Source organism: Prinia subflava, chromosome Z (genome assembly GCF_021018805.1).
Source record: "Prinia subflava isolate CZ2003 ecotype Zambia chromosome Z, Cam_Psub_1.2, whole genome shotgun sequence".
NCBI classification, from domain to species: domain Eukaryota; kingdom Metazoa; phylum Chordata; class Aves; order Passeriformes; family Cisticolidae; genus Prinia; species Prinia subflava.
Genome location: NC_086283.1, coordinates 103015869 through 103036718, shown reverse-complemented (window position 1 = coordinate 103036718; position 20850 = coordinate 103015869). Strand labels below are relative to the sequence as shown.

The 20850-nt window shown below is 44.8% G+C and overlaps 1 protein-coding gene across 1 annotated transcript; it reads right to left on the bottom strand.

Annotated features, from left to right (window-relative positions):
• Positions 1-556: 556 nt before the first annotated feature.
• SKA1 (spindle and kinetochore associated complex subunit 1) lies at positions 557-20667 on the bottom strand. Its single transcript, XM_063423334.1, has 7 exons — positions 20531-20667; positions 19515-19618; positions 18726-18850; positions 17656-17747; positions 13990-14127; positions 9142-9311; positions 557-4730 (listed from the first exon to the last, which is right to left on the bottom strand). The coding sequence occupies exons 2-7, from the start codon at positions 19612-19614 to the stop codon at positions 4582-4584; spliced, it is 774 nt and encodes a 257-aa protein (XP_063279404.1). The 5' UTR covers positions 19615-19618; positions 20531-20667; the 3' UTR covers positions 557-4581.
• Positions 20668-20850: the final 183 nt, after the last annotated feature.

Sequence of the window (20850 nt, the reverse complement as noted above, 5' to 3'; positions counted from 1 at the left end):
CTCAACTTTTTGGAGGCGTGCACAGGTCTCTGACAGGGAGAAAAGCCAACTGCCCTGGGACGTGTGGTGCCTTTCTTGTGGCAAGCAGCCCAGTCCAGCAGCCCCTCAGCCCTGCTCCTGCCAGGCAGTGCTGCCTTCTCACTGCCACATGGCACCTCTGCCCTCCTGCAGCCCCCACACCCTCAGACAGGACTTGGTTTGATTCGTGACCATCAGGGCAGAGCTCTGCAGACACTTCTTCCATCTCTGCCCGAGACATTTGCTGCATCAGCTTGTCACCAGCTTTGTGTCCCTGTTTGTCCAGCCCAGCCCAGCAGGCACTCACCAAATCCACATTCATCAGCCACCACTGTGCTGTCTGGGGGACAGAGAGCCACGGGGGTGAAACCACCAACTGAGAGAAGAGATTAGGGCTGGGGGAAGATTACAACTCCCTCCTCATACATCAGGCAGTTAAATTGGTGTTGCCTCAGTTCTAGTCCCTGGTTTTCAGAAGCTGCTACCAGCGACTCTGGCAGCTGGCAGGGTGTGATGAGCCCTGGGAGGCTGCACACGGGCTGCTGTTTTGGAGGGATTTTAAATTAAACCAGCTGGCAGGGCTGGCACCCAGGGCTGTGGCCTCTGTCTGCTGGTGAGTGACGCAGGGTGCAGAAATCAGTGCACATCCTGCAGAAAATAGCCATTTTTTGAGGCAGCTCCTGGAGGGAAATGTTTTGTCCCTGAAAAATTTATGCCAGGCAGGAGACAGGTGCTCACCGAGCCCCTGGGATGCCAGGGAATTGCTCTTTTCCAGCTCCCAGGCTAGCGTGAGCTTTCGGAGGAAGAAAAGTGGAGGGGCACAGTAGGTGACCACATTCCATGGGCAGAGTTCCTTGGGAGAGGGAAAACATAATGTTAGGACAGGGAATGAAAATAATGAACACATTTGTGAGAATCTGCCCGAGGGAAAATAGTTTAGAAAATTAAAAACTCCATAGTAACAGACCAAAAGCTGTTAACCACCATCTAATTAAGCAAAACCTGCAATCACTACAACAAAACACAAAAATGAGGAAAACCCCATAAATTCATGCCACAACCAAGCTTACCCCAAAAACTATTAAGAAAATAAAAATAAAAAACCAGTTCAGTGACATCTAAAGAGAAAAAATCTGACCAAACCTTACAGTGAGTAGGCAAAACCAGGATTATGGTGTGTACTCTCATGTCTTGCTTTTTAATATGCATCAGAAGCAAAGGACAATCTCTAGGATCCTCAAATATATTCCAATACAATGCAGAGTAGAGACTGCAACTTGGATCCAAACATTCCAGAGAAAAAGACCGAAAAACAAAACCTCGAAAGGCAACCACCACAAACACACACAACACATACACACACAGAGAAAGAAAATCTAGAAACTCAGCTGAATTGCTTTGCTGACAAAGTTTAAAGATCATTTGGGTATTTTGCACAATTAATGTCATGTTAATGCTGACAGGGTACAAGAAGAGGCATTTTAGATGAAATATCAGGATAACAGCAGATATAGGCTCATGAAAGAAAAAGAACACAGTTTTCCTTATCAAAAAGGTTTTTGTTACTTGCAGAGTTTATATTTATCACAATAGATCTACTACTTTACTTACCTTAATAAGTCATTTGAAAGCAACCTTCTATAACAAAAGCTGTAATAAAGACTTTTATAATAAAAAACAGGACCAGTCTGACCTGAATTTTCATGACGAATGTGAATATATTCATTTCAAACCCCTACTGTTTCAGGCCAGTCTGAGTATCTGAGGTAAAAATCTGGCTGCATGATGAAGTTGCAAAAGCACAGGACCAAAAGAATTATCAATCAGTCTAGAAGTCTTTGGACCACCAGAGCTTCCTGTTCAAATGATGTAGAAAACTCCTAAATGTACAATTAGTATAAGAAGAAAGATTAAGAAAAGGAAATCTAGAAATTGGTTTAAGGCATTGAAAAGAAAAAAACCCGAATCAGATAATTCCTTTGAGTAGCTACAGAATCTTAAAACACAGCCTCCAACTCATTGTAGTGGTTTAAAAGACAGGTGTTGATGCCTTGAGAGGCTGTCTAGAACAGAGGCTAGACAGCACTAAAGGAATAAAGTCGGTATTTCCTCAAAAGGCCTTCAAAGGACACACCTTGGCCAGTACAAGAGCCCAGCTGAGGCTACACCCAAGATGGATGATGGGTCATGAGTTTTCACACTCTTATACGTTTTAGTCCATTTACATATTGGGATTAATTGTCCAATTACAGCTTCAGGTTATGAAGTCCCATCCTCCCAGTTTGCTGTTGTTTATACTTTTTGGGCTTGAAACTGCAACAGTGTCCTTGGTTCTGGGGCTGGAAAGAAGTGCTTTGTCTAACTAAACTGTGAGAACTTGCTAACACTTTATATGAAGCTCAGAGTTACATACTAATGCAGTACAGAATCTGGCAAATATGAAAGCTAAAACTTAAGGCATCAGCATCTGCCAAGGAAGTTGGGAAATATGACCCCCCTTCTTCTTTGAAATTATGGGGCTTTGAGGCAAAGAGGTAGGGGAAGGAGGAACAGCTCTTTACTAGAACATATCTACCAAGGCAAACAAACAGCAGTGACACCAAACAGAACCACAGACCTGGTGCTGCCTGTCAGGCACTTTCCCCTGGTGCAGTTCCGGGCACAGCCAGCAGGGGCGCTGCTGGCTCCCGGCCGGGCAGGGGTGCAATGATTCCTCCAGGGCTGCAGGGGGCGCTGTGGCGCCGCTCAGCCACACCTCCCTCTTGTGGTGATAGCAGATGGGGCTGCAGCAGGAACCCCGGATTGTGGCTGCAACAGTAGAGATGGGCACACGCCGGATGGTGAACAAAGTGTAACAGAGACTCTGGAGCTGTGGGGGTCCGGGCAGTCACCCAGGTATCAGGTCAGGGGTATCAGGTCAGGTTTAAGTGCAGCAAAAAGCCAAAAGTGGGGAGAACAGCGGGGCTGGGCAGCGTCGGGTGGGCTCCCACTGCTTACTCTCCCTCTCCCTCCAGAGCGGCTTGGGGTCCTGGGTTTCCCCTGAGGCACCAGAGCAGATGGGGAGGTCCGGTGTTGGAAAGGTCCCAGTTCAATGGCCGCTCTTACAAGCAGAGGCTCATGCATCGTAAGGAGAAGCAGTGCAGGACAGAACTCTGCAGTTGCAGTAAATTCTCAGCCTGGCCCCAAAACTCCACCTGCCTCCCCTCTGATCCCAAGAGCACTTGAGGGCCAAACCCAGCCCCTGACCTCCAGCCCAGGCTCGTGGTATCTCTGCATTTCCTAAGAGAAATCCCCCCAGCTAAGGGATGTAGAAAATTGCACCCAGTTTCCTCCCCTCCACAATCCCCCCCTCCCCTGCCACATTGTTGGGGGTTAGATTTGCCTCTTTTTTCACTTACAGAATTTTTTCCCATAAGTTTCTAAGAAACCTTAATGACAGTACTTAATCAGAACAAAAGGGAGTAGTTGAAGGACAGGGCAGCACAAGGCTACACCTATTGTTTTTGAGTCTCTGGGAGTTTCCCTCAGAGAGGGGAGATAACGCGAGCTTTGGGAAAGGTAAAAGACAGAGCTGGGGGAGGGGGGTCTCACTCTTGCTCTCAGCATCCGGGAGGACGGTCGGGCTGCCCCTTGCTGCAGGAAGAGTTCACGGCCATCACTCTGCCTCTGTTTCCTCCTGGGAAATCTACCGTCATCTGCTCGTGTACCCAGGGACCCTGAGCTCGCTTTCTCCAGCCTCCCCCCACCGCCGCTGCTTCTCGGGAGCTTTGAGGTTTTCCTCTACTCTGTAGCCCTGCACTGCCCAGCCCTGCCGGGACACCCCTGCCCTTCCAGCTACCAGCGCAGAGCTCCTCATCTCATCCACCAGCCCGGGACTTTCCTCCCTTCCATCTCGGCCTCTCGGAGTCCCACAGGGGCACCAAGATCAAACTGCCCCGGGCTTTGTGAAAGAAAGCCCTTAAGGTTCCTGGTTCTGTTTATTATTAATGCCGTAGTTGTTGGTTGTTTGTTGTGTCATATATACTAGTAAAGAACTGTTATTCCTATCCCTATACCTCTGCCTGAAAGCCCCTTTAATTTTCTGAATTAGAATAATTTGGAGGGAGGGGATTTGAATTCTCCATCTCTAGGGAGGTCCTGCCCCCTTCCTAGCAGATACCTGTCTTTCAAACTAAGACACATATCTTCTGTCTCTTAAGTATCCAGCGTTCCCATCTCTTAGGCAACAAATGGGAGAAAAATTCTCTGAGAGCAAGACAAAAAAAAAGGAAAAAATCCCAACCTCCAACACTCAGAAACACAGAAGGACCAAAGGTGCACAATGACATGCTTTGCTTTCATGTGCTGACCAGAAAATGTGATTAATCACCTGTACCCAGCCATCTTTCTGGTTTGGGTTTGTAGTTCCCCTCAATTTTGCAAAACAGAACTCAAATACTTAAATGCCGCTCCTAATTTAGGGTAGATGCGTGAGAAGCGCTCCCTGTCCCCCACTGCTGCTGTCTGGAGACAAGAGCACAGGTGGCAGGTCTCCCTCGTGGGCAGGCAGGCATGGGGAGCTCGTTAGCAGATGACGTAGCGGATGAGCCCCGAGCCACGGACCTCTCTCACTCTGTGGCAGTGCCTCAGGATGTTGAGGATGCTGTGGAAGCGCTTATCCAACTTCAGCCCAGTGAACTCCTTGATATCAGCCTCCACAATAAAAAATACTCCTGGAAAACAAACAATGGTTTTGTTACAGAAACGGTTCTGTTGTAGGATACACTCGGCATTTCACAAGTGACAGCACAGCCTCTTCTTCATAATTCCACAATCTACAATGCATAATTCTGCAGTCAGCTGTAGGATGACTTCACATTACATTGGGAACTTTTTTCTTGTCCTGGGTTGAGAAATGTAACCACAAATGTGTATTCTATTTTCATCTGTTGAAGTCAGTTGGGAGATATTGTTCCTTATCTCTTGTAACTTTAGGGATGGAAAGAGGGTGGATGCCTTCTGTTAATGGGAGCACTGATAACACCAGATAAGGCAGGGCCTCCTTATCTCTTCCTGCACCCATCCTCCTCCCAGGGACATCCCCTGTGAATGGGCCATTGAAGGCTCTCACAGGACTGATAACATCACCTCATCCCATTGGGAGATGCTCCACCCAGCGGGAGCAGCCAAAGCCTTTCCACAGGGATAAAACAGCAATCCCAAACACCAAGGGAGCTGTTCCCACAGGATTCCCAGAGAACAACTGGAGCCTTTCTTGAGGATCATCTCTGCTCCAACAGAGCCACATCTGTCACTGTGGGAGGACTCACTGCGGGCTGCTTCCAACACCCTGACCAACAGGGTGTCAGGTTTGCATTCTGACTCTGGCAGTGCTCCTTTGTACTATTGCATTTGTCTTATTTTATCTTTACCTTTCTTGTTGTTTGTTCTCTCTCTATTAAATTGTATTTCTGACTCAGAGTCTCAGTGGTTTTGCTTTCAAACCAGCACAATTCTACTTCTTAAATCTGCCATCAGAAAGAGAATTGCCAGCCTTCCCATGAAGTTCAGACACTCAGCATCATCCACAGGCCCTGCTCCATGCGCTCTGACTCCCAGCAGGCACTCAGGTTCTGGAATTACATCTTTGGCATAAAGACAGAGTCCTGCATGCATCAGAGCTATGCAGCCCACCATTCTGTTGACTTGTATTAGATTTGGAAAAGAATAATTCATCATTACTTAAGAAAATGATAAGAAAAGACTAACCACTTGCAACAGTGTCATCCCTGTGTCTCCAAGAAAGCAGCACAGGGAAGTCCTGCATCAGGGCTGAGACCTCATCTCTTCCTGTGGTTGATTAATTAGTTCCATAAGCAAATTGTCATTACAATTCAGGCTGCCCAGGGCAGTGGTGGAGTTACCATCCCTGGAAGTGTTCAAAAAACCATGTGAATGTGCCCCTTGATTACATGGTTTAGTGGTGAACATGGTGCTTGGTTGATAATTGGAATTTCTCATCTTAGAGGCCTTTTCCAACCTAAATGATTCCTGAATTATGTGTAGTATCACCCTTCCAATTCTAATGGGAAGGAGGACACAAGGGTAGGGGTGTTTCTGCTTGGAAAAAGAAGATAGCATTCTCCCTCCTTGTTCTATCCTTAACACAGAGGCAGTGACATCTTAGAAAAGATGGAGCATCTCCTCCTCCTATTAAGTCCTTCCAGTTTCACCGGGAAATAGCTAATCCAAGCTGGAATGCTGAAGCTGCTGGTAAAGAACTAAGGTCCAAGAATCATGTCTGTAAGTGTAAATGTAGTCTTGCTAAGACAGAGCTGAGAAATAACAGATTATGTTTCCTCACAGCCTGGGCCTCTCATGAGAGCTGGTGACACACACGTCTCACAGGGAGCAGAATCTTCCAGAGACAATAACTGTCAAAATCTAGAGATATTTCCCAAGAGAGGAGCTCTGCTGTAATCTCACATCTTGTAATGCCACCAAATCCACATACAGATGAGAAGTAGGAAGTTTGTTTACTAGGGAAAGAAAGAAGCACTGCATTACTGCTCAAAATAGAACTACTGTAGGATAGAGACCATTTACAACTTCCAGGAACACCAATACACCCAAACAGTGTTGGGAAGCCAGGCATAACCTGCATGTTGTCTTCACAGTCTGTTACATCTGGGGGAGCATCAGAATGCCCTGAATTTTGATAAAATAAGATTTCTTCTTATAGTTGCCCACAATCAGAGTGGCAACATTCAGCATAGCAGGATCTTTTTTGTGAAGAAATCAGAGCTGGGTGAAGGGCGGTGGTTTGGTCCACACACTAAACAAACAGCTAAACTCACTGCATCACCTGAGTGCCTGGAAGTGACCCTGAAGGCAGCATCTTTTCTCATCTCGATCTCAGAGAAGAGGTCAGCTGGCAATCAGCCCAGGCTGAGAACCAGTGAGAATCCTAAGCAGAGAGACACTCCAAGGAGAGATTTAAGCAAACAAATCAATGAATGCGGAACGTCATCCTGATAAATGCAATGGATAAAGACATTTAATCATTTTGTGCTGGCCAGATAAGAACCACCTGACAGCTTGCCAGGCCTTTTCTCCAGACTTTCTAAATGATTAGTTGCAAAAAAAACCTAAACAAAACCATCTACCACACAAATACACACACTCTATCAGATGCTCAATGTCCTAGTTTCCTAACTGAACTTCCCAAGATAAACAAGAAATAAAGACAATTTCCAGGTACTGAAGGAAATTAAGCACTTCAGTTTTTCAGAGCTAACCCTCTCAGCTCTCTGACACAAAATTCTCTGACCAGCTGCAGCTTTCTCAAATTGCTAGAATGGCTTTGTCACTGCAGCCAAATTTGCTGTGCATCACAGTGCAGACTGAGCAGCACTCCAGGACCAGGAGGGACTTTCTGGGGTTCAGCCTCTCTTGTACCACTGTGGGCTCAAAGTCCTAACTACTGTCCTAAGGATAGGAAGAGTGATACTAAAAGTATGTTGTAAATTAAATTGATGAAGCCAGTATTTTAATAAATCCAGATTAATATAAGTTGCTGTTCCACTGAGAAAAAAAAGTGATTAGAGAGAAACCAAACCATCACAGCCCAAAGCAGAAGTAAGTCACATGCATTTATCCAGCTGCATATGCTAGAATGCTTTCAATAAAGCCCTTTACAACAATGACCTTTGTATGACAACTGCGACCTCATCTGGAGTCCTGTGACCCCAGCATGAGAAAGACGTGGAGCTGCTGCAGCCAGGGCAGAGGAGGGCACGGAGCTGCTGCCAGGGCTGGAGCCCCTCTGCTCTGCAGCCAGCCTGGCACACCTGGGGCTCTGCCCTGCACAAGAGAAGGCTCCAGGGAGAGCTGCCAGCCCTGCCAGGGCCTCCAGGGGCTCCAGGAGAGCTGCACAGGCCCTGGGGACAAGGCCTGCAGGGACAGCACCCAGGGAATGGCTGCCAGGGAATGCCAGAGGGCAGCGCCAGCTGGGAGATTGGGCAGCAATTGCTGGCTGGGAGGGTGGGCAGGCCCTGGCACAGGGTGCCCAGAGCAGCTGGGGCTGCCCCTGCATCCCTGGCAGTGCCCAAGGCCAGGCTGGACAGGGCTGGGAGCAGCCTGGGACACTGGAAGGTGTCCCTGCCATGGCAGGGGGTGGAAGTGTTTATCTTATAGGTCTCAAAACACAGTGCCAGCCTATCCATCAGATCAGAACTCCCTCTCTACAGAAAAGCTGCATTTAGAATTCTGAAGTCACTGATGCGTCAGTTAGCATACTATAATATCCAGAGTCTTTAAGAGCAACAAAACTAAAGGAAGGGGGGAGCAGAAGGAAGGTGCAGAGGGAATGAAGGAAAAGTTGTAGTTTATCTTCAGGGGATTCCTGAGTACCCAGTGAATGCTCAGGGCAGAATTTCTAGCATTCTGTCCAGGGCAAAACCAGAAGGTGGTTGCCATGGTGTTGTCAGAGACAGCTCTTTTTCCGTGAGACAGAGAAGTGTTTGCTCCACTCTGTATGCCTGAACTTGGAAAGCTGAGGGCATCATCACCAAGCTTGACATGTGCAGTACTCCCATCCAGGAGTAATTACATACCTGTTCTCAAGAGGAAAGGCATGCCAAAAAGGAGATTTTAATATCACTGTGCCATATATTTTTGGAAAAATGAGCCTGTAAGTGCAACTTGCTTTTCAATTGAAAGAAAGCTATTACGGTTTTCACTGCCTCTACGCTTCTAAGAGAAGAAAACTTAGGATTATCAGACAGACTTATCTGTTCCACAAAGCCACTGCAGCACAAATTATTAGCCAGATTTCCCAGCTTCAGAACAAATTTTCAATAGTTCATGTCCCATCAAGTTTAAGACCTGAGAACACATTTCTGTGATTTTGTTATCAAACTTTGCAGAACTTGTAGTGATTCCAAACTAAAACTTCGTGCACAAAAGTTTCTACCTTGACACACCATCAAAGGGATGTATTTTCAATGAAAACATTCAGAAAGTGAGCCAATCACTATGGGAAACTCTTCAGTCAGAAATACCAAAAAAAGACCTGTATTTTTATACTTCTCCTGCAACATCCAAGTGTTACGAGTTTGGTACTAAAAATGGGGAAAAAATTACCTTTTGTATCGTTAGTTTCTTCTTCCATGAACCTGTGGTAGAGATTTCTGACTGGTGCACTCATGGACCTCAAAGGCTGATACATGATCTTGTACTTGCCCACCACGGCCTTGTTCAACTGCTGAACAACTGCATTAATCTGATCATACGTTATACGGCCTTTCATATACCTGCAAATAAAAACAAGGATCAGTAACCAGAGAGTCACAAAGTTCTGTGTTTGTTCTTCTCTTTCATCAGCCTTAGCTGAACAAGCCATTCCTAGTTAGAGGCAGTTTCTCCTGCTTTGTGTTAATGAATACAAGTAGTAGATAATTCTGTTCATTTCCTTGATTGTTTAACAATCTTGAAGGTAAAAAGCCCATGACAGAACCTAAACCAGAAAGATAAAATATTAGAAAGCTAAATTAAGAAGCAGATTGTATTCAGTGCCTAAGCTGTAAAAGGCTTTTCAAAATGGAATAAAAGTTGCTTTTACAGCATACAACTTATAACTAGAAACACCAAAAAATAAAGTAACTTTGCAGAGAACAGCATGAAATGAAACGTTTGCCTGGGAGCACAATTTGATTCATATTATCACCACAAATAACCTGCGTTTGATGTTACAGCCATTTATTGTTTGGTCACGCTGAACAATCCAGCGGTGGGCGCGGAGCCAGAGCAGGAGCGCGGCAGCCCCGTGCCTGCCATGGGCTGTTTATTTTATTTTATTTTTTAAATTTGCTGCTGATTTTGTTGTTGGATGTGGCACTCAGTGCCATGGTTTAGTTGAAGTTTTAGGTACGGGTTGGACTTGATCTTGAAGGTTTCTTCCAACCTAGTGGTTCTGTGATTATTTCGTTTTTTTAAAAAACTACTAGTTTTGTGTTGTGTTGTGTTCTGTATTTGACTTGCAGCCTACTGAGCTGTCCAGATATGGTTCTGCATCACCAGCATGCATTTCTGAACTTCCAGGGCATTTCATAATACTAGTACTAGAAGAATAAGGTCTGTTGATAACAGTCTAGAGGTACAGGAAGCACAGAAGATAAGGAACAAAGTGATGTGGAAATACTAGAACACTGGAATACTTGCAAGTAAGGCTATTCAGTATTTATAGATGTAAAGCCATGCCTTCAAGGAAAAGGGACTGTGCTGCACACTGAGAAACCATTATATAAAAATGAAATCTGAAACTCAAATGACAAGCAGTAAGCTAAATAAATAAAGCACAACCCCCACCCCCCAAAATGGCAGTAGGAGCCAGGCCAGCCCTGCAACCTGCATTGTCCTGTGGTCTTCATTGCTACAGTTGCTACAATAAACCAAACCTGGCTGTTTGTGTCTCGTTCAGTATCTGTTTGCAGATGTGAGGAATCACACTAGCATTACAATTCATTTTAACAATGAATGCTTTAGGTCAGTAGAGCAGGTGGCTAAAAGCTGTGGGACAGCAAGACTGAAAAGATCAATGAACAGCAAATTCCTCCCTTGTTTTAATCTGAACAGACAGGCTCAATCTTTGGAGAACATACAAGGAATTCAAAGCAGAAGCAGATAATCAATTACAAGGTCAGTACTCCAAACCAGAATTCGGGCAGGCATTCTGCAATTGCCAACTCAAAGTGAGTGCTGTAGATTTCAACAGCAGCCAGTTCCTGCCAGGGAGACAGGACAGCAGGAGGTGTGTAAGAACTGAATTCAATGAAAGCAATTGCTCTGCCTCCAAAACAAGTTTGAAACTTACTAGCCACTAAGTGACTTGCAGCCAGCTTTCAACTTCATTGATACTTCGATTATTTCAGCGTTGGAGGTGCAGCCACCTCATAGTTATAAAAACACTCTACTCTGCACAGTAATAAAAGCAGCACTACCACCCCTGAAATGCAGCCACAGCACAACACGGTCTGTAACCACAGCAGGGCTTTCCCTGTGTGCATTAACTACTGTTTATTGCTCTCTCTGCCTCCCTACACCACAGGAGAGCGTGCTGAGAGAGGAAGGGCAAGCCTGGAGGTATAAAATACCTTTATTTAAGTTCCTGTGCTCCCACTGTCAACACACAGGCAGTGAACACACTTAATAAAGCCAAGGGAGCTTTATTAATAAAGCCAAGGAAGCTTCAGCTCATCCTGAAGCTGAAACAGAGAGGCAGGACTGGGTTCCCTAAAACTAAAACCCAAATGCTCTTTGAGAAGCCCTCAGGCTTCCAAGATGCCTTAATCTGAAATTAAACTTTGTCAAAACCAAATGGAATTTTTATTCTGTGGAAAACTATGGATCATAAAAACTCCAGCTGTCCCACAGCCCTCTCATGTTTCTACCCATCCATGGCTGGCAAACCCGTTAATGCTGACATTTATTTCAGCCCATACATACACTCATATAAAAATACAAAGCTGAGAAGTTCCAAATTCAGGCATTTAATTTAGATTTAAAATCACTTTAAAATCTGCTGCACTATTCCAAATGCAATAAAATTCAAAATTCTTCTTAAAGAAAAAAAATCTGGTCAGTTTCTTTTTTTAATCCACATTCTTTTTAAGCCCTTTTCCAAAGCATTTTTTCCATCAATATCAGAACCAGAGCACAGTGCTCTGTTCCTCAAAGAAAAGAATAACATCAATATATCACATATATACCACTCTGAAAGAGATAAAGCTTGTAATGGCCACCCCCTGCTCTCTCAAACATTGTTAGGCTAAAATAGCCATGTATTCTCCCAACCCATCTTCTGAGACTTGAGAGTTCTAATGAATGCACAGATTCTGAAATACTTTCAGCAGTAAGATTTTTAGAAAGCAGTGAGAATTCTAGACACAGCATAAAGCAAGCATTTTCCTTTGCCTCAAAGTCAAAAGTTAACAAAGACAGGTACTTTGAAATGTCCTTATCTTCCTCCAAAGAGCACCTTCCTGCAACAGATTTGAAGGGTAAGATAATTTGCAAGTTTTTTATTGTGCAAAGTGTTCTATTTGATCAAGGTGCTCCACATCTGCCCCTGATCACAGTGTGTACTTTTGCTAAATATCAGCTGCCCACAGGACTATGAAGTCACTGAAGCCTGTGTGTCCCTTTTATTGGCCTGATGGTGTTAGGAATAGATTTTTCTTCATGTTCAACACAAAACAAGTGAAAACAGCCTCAATTTCTCAGTGACCACCTCCCTGTTGCAGTGCTCACCAGAAGAACTGAGTCCTAAATCAAATTCTCATTCTTCCAAGAGAGTGCATTCAGTGTAAGAGAATTTGTATTACAAGTATTTGCTGCTTATATTTGGTCAATCAGCATGTGAAATTGCAAGTACTCCCTCAATCTTGTACTACAACATTGCCAGGCAACAGAAATACTGGTAGATTAATAGATCTATGTAAATTCATGTAAATTTTCCTCCACAGAACAAACATGCTTCTCCCATCTGAATAAAATAAAATTATTTCTAGAGCCCTACCAGCACGGTCTAAGCTGCAACCTTTCCATAATGGGTCCCTTCCAACACAGCTGCAACATTTTCACAATGGGTGCTTTCCAACTCAGCTTATTCTGTGGTTTTGTGAATCTGTAATGAATAGGAAGTCTGGCCACCATCCCCATCCTCCACGCCCATGAACAGCAGTGGAAAACCTTCCACTTTCAAGGATTATCATAAACTTTTTGAGGTTGGAAAAGCCCTCTGAGATCATCAAGTCAAACCTTTCCCCCAGCACAGCCAAGACCACCACTAAACCATGCCCCCAAGTGTCCTCCCACCTGTCTTGTCATGTGGAAGATCACAGCTTTAACTGGAAGTTAAAACAATATTTGGCTGGAATGGTCTGTGTCTATTTCTCTTGCAACAGCAGAGATAAAGGCAAAAAATTCTCATGCTCCAGTTTTATCCACCCATAATTTTATCAGGAGAGAACTACCTAAGGGAGTAAATCCACAAAATACCTGAGGTGTTGTGCAGAATAAAAATACCAGGTGCAAGCTCTCCTAAGAAGTGACCAGAAGTCCTTTATCATTAGCTCAACACTCAAGATAAGGAAGAAAGCAGGCATTACTCACCTGAAAATTTTGAAGGCTATAGAAAAAAACATTGGAAAGCCTCAAGTAAAGTACAGACTCAAAAACATATTTCATATTGGAACTGGTATTGTAAGGGAACACAATGAATCTAGAGTCTCAATAACAATTTAGCCTTAGGCATCAAGAGAGATTTCTTATTTTTGCAGAAACACTTACCCATGCCACCCAAATGCCATTTAAGAAGTTATTTCTACATGTCAGAATTCAGACAAGGATATCCATTAATCAGGTCCTGATCGTAGGGGAAAACACCCACAGCTCTATATTCCAGAAATTTGGGCATTTAAGTGCAAAGTGTTTTTTTGCTTTTAAGTCTGATTGCTTTTCCTGTCTCAAAACAGATTGGCAAGTCAAGACTTGAAGTTTCTAGAAGCCTGGGTCAAATAAAACCACCATTTATCATCATTTTTCCTTCTGTATGTAAAAAACCCTTTCATCTTATGAAATGATGGCTCTTTTTTTTTTACTGTCAGTTCTCCAAACAAGATGAGGATTCACCTCTTAGCTAATAAATCTCTGTTCATACAATGACTTACAGTGACTTTTGAGGTAAGAGGTTTGGGTTTTAATGATCAGTTCTCATCTTCCCAATACCAGCATAAAAAAGAGCCCAATTAACTCCATTAATTCAATTTTCAGGTTTTGCTAGCATTGCGTTTAAACTGTTTGGAGCTGTTATCATGTTTTGCCCCATGAAATATTTCATCTCTGTCAGTTCTGAAAGAGGTCACTCTCCTAAACCTGTGTGTGCCACCCAATTTGATATGCCAGGGTGTAAGGGAAGCCATGCTTACTTACGCAGGAATACTTTCAAACTCCTCTGTGGTTATTAACGCTGCTTCTTTAATGACTTTTGTCTCTTTTACAGCTTTCTTTGCAGGCTTGGGTTCTACAGCCTTCGTTTGTCCTTCCTGTTTCACAGTTGGCACCGTGATGCTGTAAAATGAAGGAATATTCAGTGTATAAAGAACAGGTAAGTAGGAAAGAGAATTCCAATACACTACCAAGTCTGCTTAGTCACAGACCTAACTTACAGCCTACAGCCTATCTGTTAGGCTGGATGAACACAATTAATGATGTTTCACAAAAGAAACATCAGTTAAGCAAGCCTACTCTGTTTCAAATCATATCCTTGAACTGACTTCAGCACAGCTCTTGGTTTCTCTGCCACAGAGGCTGCTAGCAGGTGAGTTGGAAGAAGTCCAAGTGCAGCATGGCTTAGCTCAGAATTCAATGTACCATTACATTTCACACAGCGCAAGGCCTGGCTTTTTATCAGATAAAACACAGCACAGAGCTGCAGCCTTAACGGGCACATTTGAAATACTTCATAGCTCTCTGAAACAGGTTCAGATCTTGGGAAGCCTGACTCATCCATTAAACACTTGAAGCAAAGAAATTCAACACCACCTAACAAGACTGGATTTTTTTAAACACTGCTAAAAATTTTTTTAGGCAAGATCCAAAAGGTTAAAGAATTTCCTGATTTATTCCTGATTATTAGAACACTATTTTTATAAATTCACCCTTTCTCTAAACCCTCAGCTTAGAGCCTCAAACCCCAAGAGATGTGCCACCCAGCAGGACAGCAAAGGTGACACATATAGCCAAATCCACTGTCATCAGAACACATGGACATTACTGAGATGGGCAGCAGAATTACCTAAAGCAGTACAGAGCTGACCTGGACAAGGAAAAGATCCTCTGCTTGGATCTGACTGTCCCACAAGAGATCCTTGTTGGATGTGGGGTCCCACAGCAGTGAACGACACAGCAGCGCCCCTTCCGTCGGCCCCAGGGCCAGGATTTGAGGTGTCCCTTGATGTGACAGGTGACAGGGCCCCAGTGTCCCACCCCCGAGGAACACTAGTGGTGGAGAGGACAGCGAGTGCCACCTGCTGGGCTGCCACACCGCCTGCTCGGCGACACAGGGACAGGAGCAGCTCTGCTCTGTGCCGTGACACAACACAGAGCCCCTCCGAAACCCATCTGCAGCCAAACTGACTCAGATGTCATCGTCTGAAGAACATCTGTTTGCATCTGAACAACAACAACAGGAAAAATCCTGGCACCCTGCAGCAGCTAGCAGGGAATGTCAGCAAACGGGAGGGAAAGGGAAGGGATGTGGATTTCACATGGTGGTGGAGGTGGGTTTGGAATGAAAGGATTAACACAGAAGAACCACAGGAAGCAAGTTCACATCTTGAAACTTCGTTGCTCCCACACTCCAGTCTCCTGCTGTCTATCCCACTGCAACAAACCTTTTCTAGATGATTCCTCAGCCCCAGGCACCCCTCCTTTTTGTTGCCATCCACTCCCTTGCCCCTGCACTGCTGCAGTGAGATGGTAAAGACACAGTTGACTGCTGGCCTGAACCATGGAAAGGAAGAATTGATCTTGTTTACAAAATCTGGCTCTGGTGGAATTAGAAACTGCTGTCAAGAAACACGTGGGATGCAAAGAGCTTGAGAGATATTGAACTTGCTTTTTATTTCAGTGACATTCCTCTGGTAAACAAGAACAGAAACCCCAAGAATACAGGAGAGAAACAATAGCTACAGCCATGAATCGTTCAGTTTCTCTGTGTGGGTGTTTCCATCTTCCCAGGGATTTCGAGGCCTGTCTCACCAGCATTAAAGTGCTCCTCTGCTTTTTGCATTATCTCACAAAAATCACTCAACAGCCCACTAGTATTCACAGCCCCACAGATCTGGGACATAGGGGAACAGAAAGGGAGGAGGCTAGAGGAGGAAGGTTTGGGGAAGGGGCCTGAAAACATATTTACACTGAAACAGTGGGTTTTGAACAATTATGTCCCTTCTGAAACTTCCTTGACCCTCCGCTGCACAACACAGTGCACTCCAAGTGACAAAATGGAGACAAAAGGAGAAAGTGTGTTTTGACAAATGGCATCATCATGCAATGTATTATTACTCAAGAAAAACCAGCAACAAACTGACACCGACAGAAAAGCAGCTGTGAGCTGGCTGAGCACAATCTGTAGAAAATTACCAGAAAGCTTGGTTGGTTTCACACATTGTGGCTCTCTCTAGAAAGGGAAGAACTGGCTAAAGTCATACCACAGTTAACTTCCTGATCACAGGCAGGACAAAATTGTAAGGGAAACCAACATCCCAAAGAATTTTTTGGTGTCAGAGGTGGCACAATCATCAAACAAGCCTCCTTTGCATATAAACAATTTCCAGGAGTTAAGACAAAGTTAAGACAAAGGATTTCCTACAATAAGGAAGTAAGTTATGACAGGAAGGCAGAACCCAAGTGGTAATTTGTGAAAAACTTCAATTTTTACACACACACACACACGAAAAAAGCAACATCTGAACTGAAAAGGAACAAGACATCCCTAGAGACATTTTGAGAGGCTGTTTCCTAAACTGAGGGGTTCATGTCTAAAGGGTGGGAATAAGAAAGAAGCTTCTGCACAGATCACCCTTTCACCAGGTAAGAACATTTCAATACAACACCTACACCAATAACCATATTGCTACACACCAACAAAAATTACTGTTCATTTTTCTCTTCTGGAACCCTCTTTCCACACATTTAACCTTTCACTTTGCTGGAATACATCTGTCATGCATTGAGACTGAGGGTTCTTGGCATTAGGAACCAGACCCAGTAAGGCTGGTAGATTCAAAGCACATGCTGAAAGCACTGAATTCTAGCTAATGTATTGTCTTTTGACAAGCTACGGGGTGGGAAAGAAACTCTGGGATCCCAGGTAAAAGGACTCTGCAAGTGACCTTACCTGACATACACTAACAGCACTCCAGAAAAAAAAGCAGCTCCAACAGGAAAGAGACAGAGATGAGAAAATCAGACCTAAAATGTCTTAGAAGCCTTCGGAGTAACAGCTGTTATTTCACATACTTGTCATTTTCACACACTTGAGCTACTTGACTCTGGAAAGCTTCTTACCACAGCCCTCTCCAAGGCAAGCGGATGTCACAGCTAGCTGAAATAAGTACAAGGTTGCTGTGGGGAAAAGAGAACAAAAGTCCCACAAACACAATTCAAAGTCCCACAGAAAGATGACTGAGTTAGAGGATTTTTGTGATTTAATTGTGTTTGGAAGAGAAGTGGTGAACTTCAGTCCTAGTGACCCAGCATTTGGGTCACTAACCCTTTAATGTGTAGGCACTGCAGTTACAAAATCAGTGTTTGTGATTCCAAAGGAAGGGAAGCACTTGCTTTCTACTGCATCACACCTATCCCTGGAAGCTCCAGTTGGAACAACTTGGTACTTTATAGACTTGACCTGACAGATTCGCTGAGGTGCTAGCACAAGCCTGGACAAGAGCCAGCTTCAGAATCAATACACACAACAACTTTGGCTCCCACAGTTTCACAGTTAATGTGAAGTGAAAGGAGCAGAGCTGTACAGCCCTGCAACTGAGCACTGCCAGGAGCAGCCCGAATCCTCCAGGCTTATGTGCCACATACCAGCTCTGGGTTGGTTTAGGCAGGTAGGGTGGAATGTGTTCAAGGAGGTGCTGGGCTTCTTTCTGCTCTCTCTCTGCAGCCTTCTTGATCTCCTGAAATTAATATGAGACTGTATTAGAAATCTCATCCTACTAACACCAAGCAAGTAAAATTGGGGTGATACTAAATTATTTTTCAGCTTTATTAAGAGGTGTTGTTTATTCCGTTCCCACCATCTTACCTCCTTACCCCATAATTTCCCCAGGGAAAGTAGTAAAGATACAAAGGAAGGAGAGTCTGTCTTTGCCCTCAGAATGTCAGAGAAACTTGAGCAGGCCAAAGGAACTTTAGCAATACCCCCTCAGCAAGGTCTGCTCAGGGGAGTGGTGGTAGTGAAGACAAGATACTCGGGTAAACTCACCTCCATTCCCCAAACAACATTTCCACAAAAGACTTAACAAAGGCAGTGTAAACACACAGCAGAATAACAACTATTGTAATTGAATTCTTTATGCAGCTATTGCAAAGATGTGTAAGTAGAACAGCTCTTTAGATCACCATATCTATTATGATAAAGGCATGTCTACAAGGCCAGTGACAAAAACATACTTTTAATGGCCTTAAGATAAAGAGAGGTAGATATAGATTAGATACTAAGAACACAAATTCTTCCCCCCGAGGGTGGGCAGGCCCTGGCACAGGTGCCCAGAGCAGCTGGGGCTGCCCCTGCATCCCTGGCAGTGCCCAAGGCCAGGCTGGACAGGGCTGGGAGCAGCCTGGGACAGTGGAAGGTGTCCCTGCCCGTGGCAGGGGGTTGGAACTGGATAGGCTTTAAGGTCCCTTCCAACTCAAACCATTCTACAATTCTATGATTCTATGTATAAGCCTTAAGAAATACATTTTTTAATGTTCATTGTTCTGGAGAACTGCTTAGCAAACCATCAGCAAGCCAGTTCCAAGCCCCAGCTTCTCTTATAAGCACATGCATCCAAACATCACAAAGGATCTAGGAAAAAAAACCTGTGACATACATATCAAAGATTTCTTTGAATCTTTCAGTATTTTATGAACAGGAAAAGAAAAAAGATTACTTTTAGCAAATCTTTCAGTTTTGCTTGCTGTTTAACTTCGGCTTCCATTTCATTCAGGAGTTCATATAGAAGGATCACCTCATTCTGTATTTTATGGAGAACAGGCTTGTAGCATTCATCTTTACCTGTAAAAGAGAACATTAAGCTACAATGTCTCCAAGAAAAAAAACCAAAATCTGATATTCCTCTCCCTCACAAGCAGTAATTATCTAACTCCCTGCTCCCCAGCCACCATATCTATCCAGAAGAAGCATCAAGCCAAACTGTCAGCCTTCTACCCCACACAGCCAACAGAGCCCATGGAATCATTTACTTTGGAAAAGCCCTCTAAGACCAGGTCCAGCTATTCCCCCAGAGCACTGTCATGGCCACCACTAACCTGTGTCCCAAGTGTCACAACCATATGGCTTTTAAATCTCTTCAGAGGTCGGGGTTCCACCACCTCCCTGGGCAGCCCCTTCCAATTCCTGAACACCCTTTCCATGGGGAAATTCCTCCTTGTGACCAACCTGTCCTCCCCTGTCCCAGCCTGAGGCCGTTCCCTCTCCTCCTGTCCCTGTCCCTGTTCCCAGAGCCCCCCAGCTGTCCCCTCCTGTCAGGAGCTGTGCAGAGCCACAAGGTCCCCTCTGAGCCTCCTTTTCTCCAGGCTGAGCCCCTTTCCAGCTCCCTCAGCCTCTCCTGGGGCTCCAGCCCCTTCCCAGCTCCCTTCCTGCCCTGGACACGCTCCAGCCCCTCAGGGTCTCTCTTGAAGTGAAGTGCAAACCAAACCCTACTGTTGGTCTTGTTTACCTATGTTTCTCAACAGGATACACTTTTTAATATATGAAATCTTCTCATTGAAGTGGAGGCATAAATCTTCCAGGCTTGAGGATGCCATGTCCTTCATCATCACACTGAAAGGAAACAGAAATGAAGGGAAGAATTTAAAAAAGACCCAAGTTGCAAACATCGCCTACAAAAGCAGGATTTTTAAAAGTACCCTGATCTGTCAAAGAAGCAAAGGGAACATAAATGAAACAGTAAATGGAGTAATTCTCTTTTATCTTACTAAACAGAAGGTAAGAAAAGAAGCATAAAGTGACTGCTGCTAGACAATAAGACAATAAGCTTCCCAGAACTCTGGAGATAAGTGCAGTGTGATGTCAGCACAGCGATTCCTCATGAGATCAGAAGCATCCTTATTATATTGAAATGTCCACTAAAAACGGAGCTGGAATTTACTGCAAAAACCAAGTACCTGGCGTATATAAGGCAGTTTTAGAAGCTTCTCTCAGGGAGAGAAGATGATTAACCTCATCAGATGATTAATGTTTAAATAGGTGTGGTTTTTTTAAAATGTAATTATTAAAAAAAACCCCAAAGTGTTAGCAGAGTTTTTAGTGAAGTCTGAAGGCATCAAAAAGAGCATTATGTATCAATTACTAGTTTGTCAATAATAATAGAGCTATTAAGCCTATTATAGACAGGAATTGATTAAAAGAAAAAGCTATGCAATGTGACAAAACCCCGCATTTAACGCTGTGGCCCGGCTTTGAGCGCTCACACAGCTCCCTCCGGCGGCTCACACTTGAAAAAGCAAAAGTAAAAAAAAAAAAAAAAAAAAAAAAAAAAGTCTTCATTTCGCTTTCGGCTTAAAACACTATTAACTACCGCGCTTATTAAATCCGTTCTTAGACACCTGCTGCCTTCCCCACCCTCCACCTGCGTGGAACCAGGACACTCCGAGGCGGGTCGGGATGCCCTGAGGGGATCGAGGTCACCCGCTGCGCCCGGCGGCAGCGCCCGTTTCTCCTCAGGTTTCTCACCAGGCGCAGCGGCAGTGCTTCCCGGAGGCACTCTCTCTGTCGCGGGGCCGGGGAGGAGGAAGCCGGGCCGGGGCAGGTGGAGGAGGAAGAGGACGCGGCTCCCGCGGCCCGGCTCGAGCGCGGTTTGAACCCGCCGCGGTTTGAATATGGCGGGCGGTGGGGAGGGCGGGGAGCGCGCGTGCGCGCTGAGGGGAGCGCGCGGACGGGCGGAAAGGGCGGGGCGGGGGCGGCGCTGAGGGGAGCGAGGGGGGAGATGCGGGGCACTGAATGAGTTTATGAGTCAGGTGAGGATCGGGCACTGCTCCCAGGCACCCAGTGAT

Excerpts from the sequence above, each read along its gene's own strand:
- SKA1 (XM_063423334.1), bottom strand. The coding sequence starts at position 19,614 with ATGATGAAGGACATGGCATCCTCAAGCCTGGAAGATTTATGCCTCCAC. Across the intron at positions 14,128-17,655 it reads CCTAAACCAACCCAGAGCTG|CATCACGGTGCCAACTGTGA; the intron begins GTATGTGGCACA and ends TTCATTTTACAG. Across the intron at positions 4,731-9,141 it reads AGAAACTAACGATACAAAAG|GAGTATTTTTTATTGTGGAG; the intron begins GTAATTTTTTCC and ends TTTGTTTTCCAG.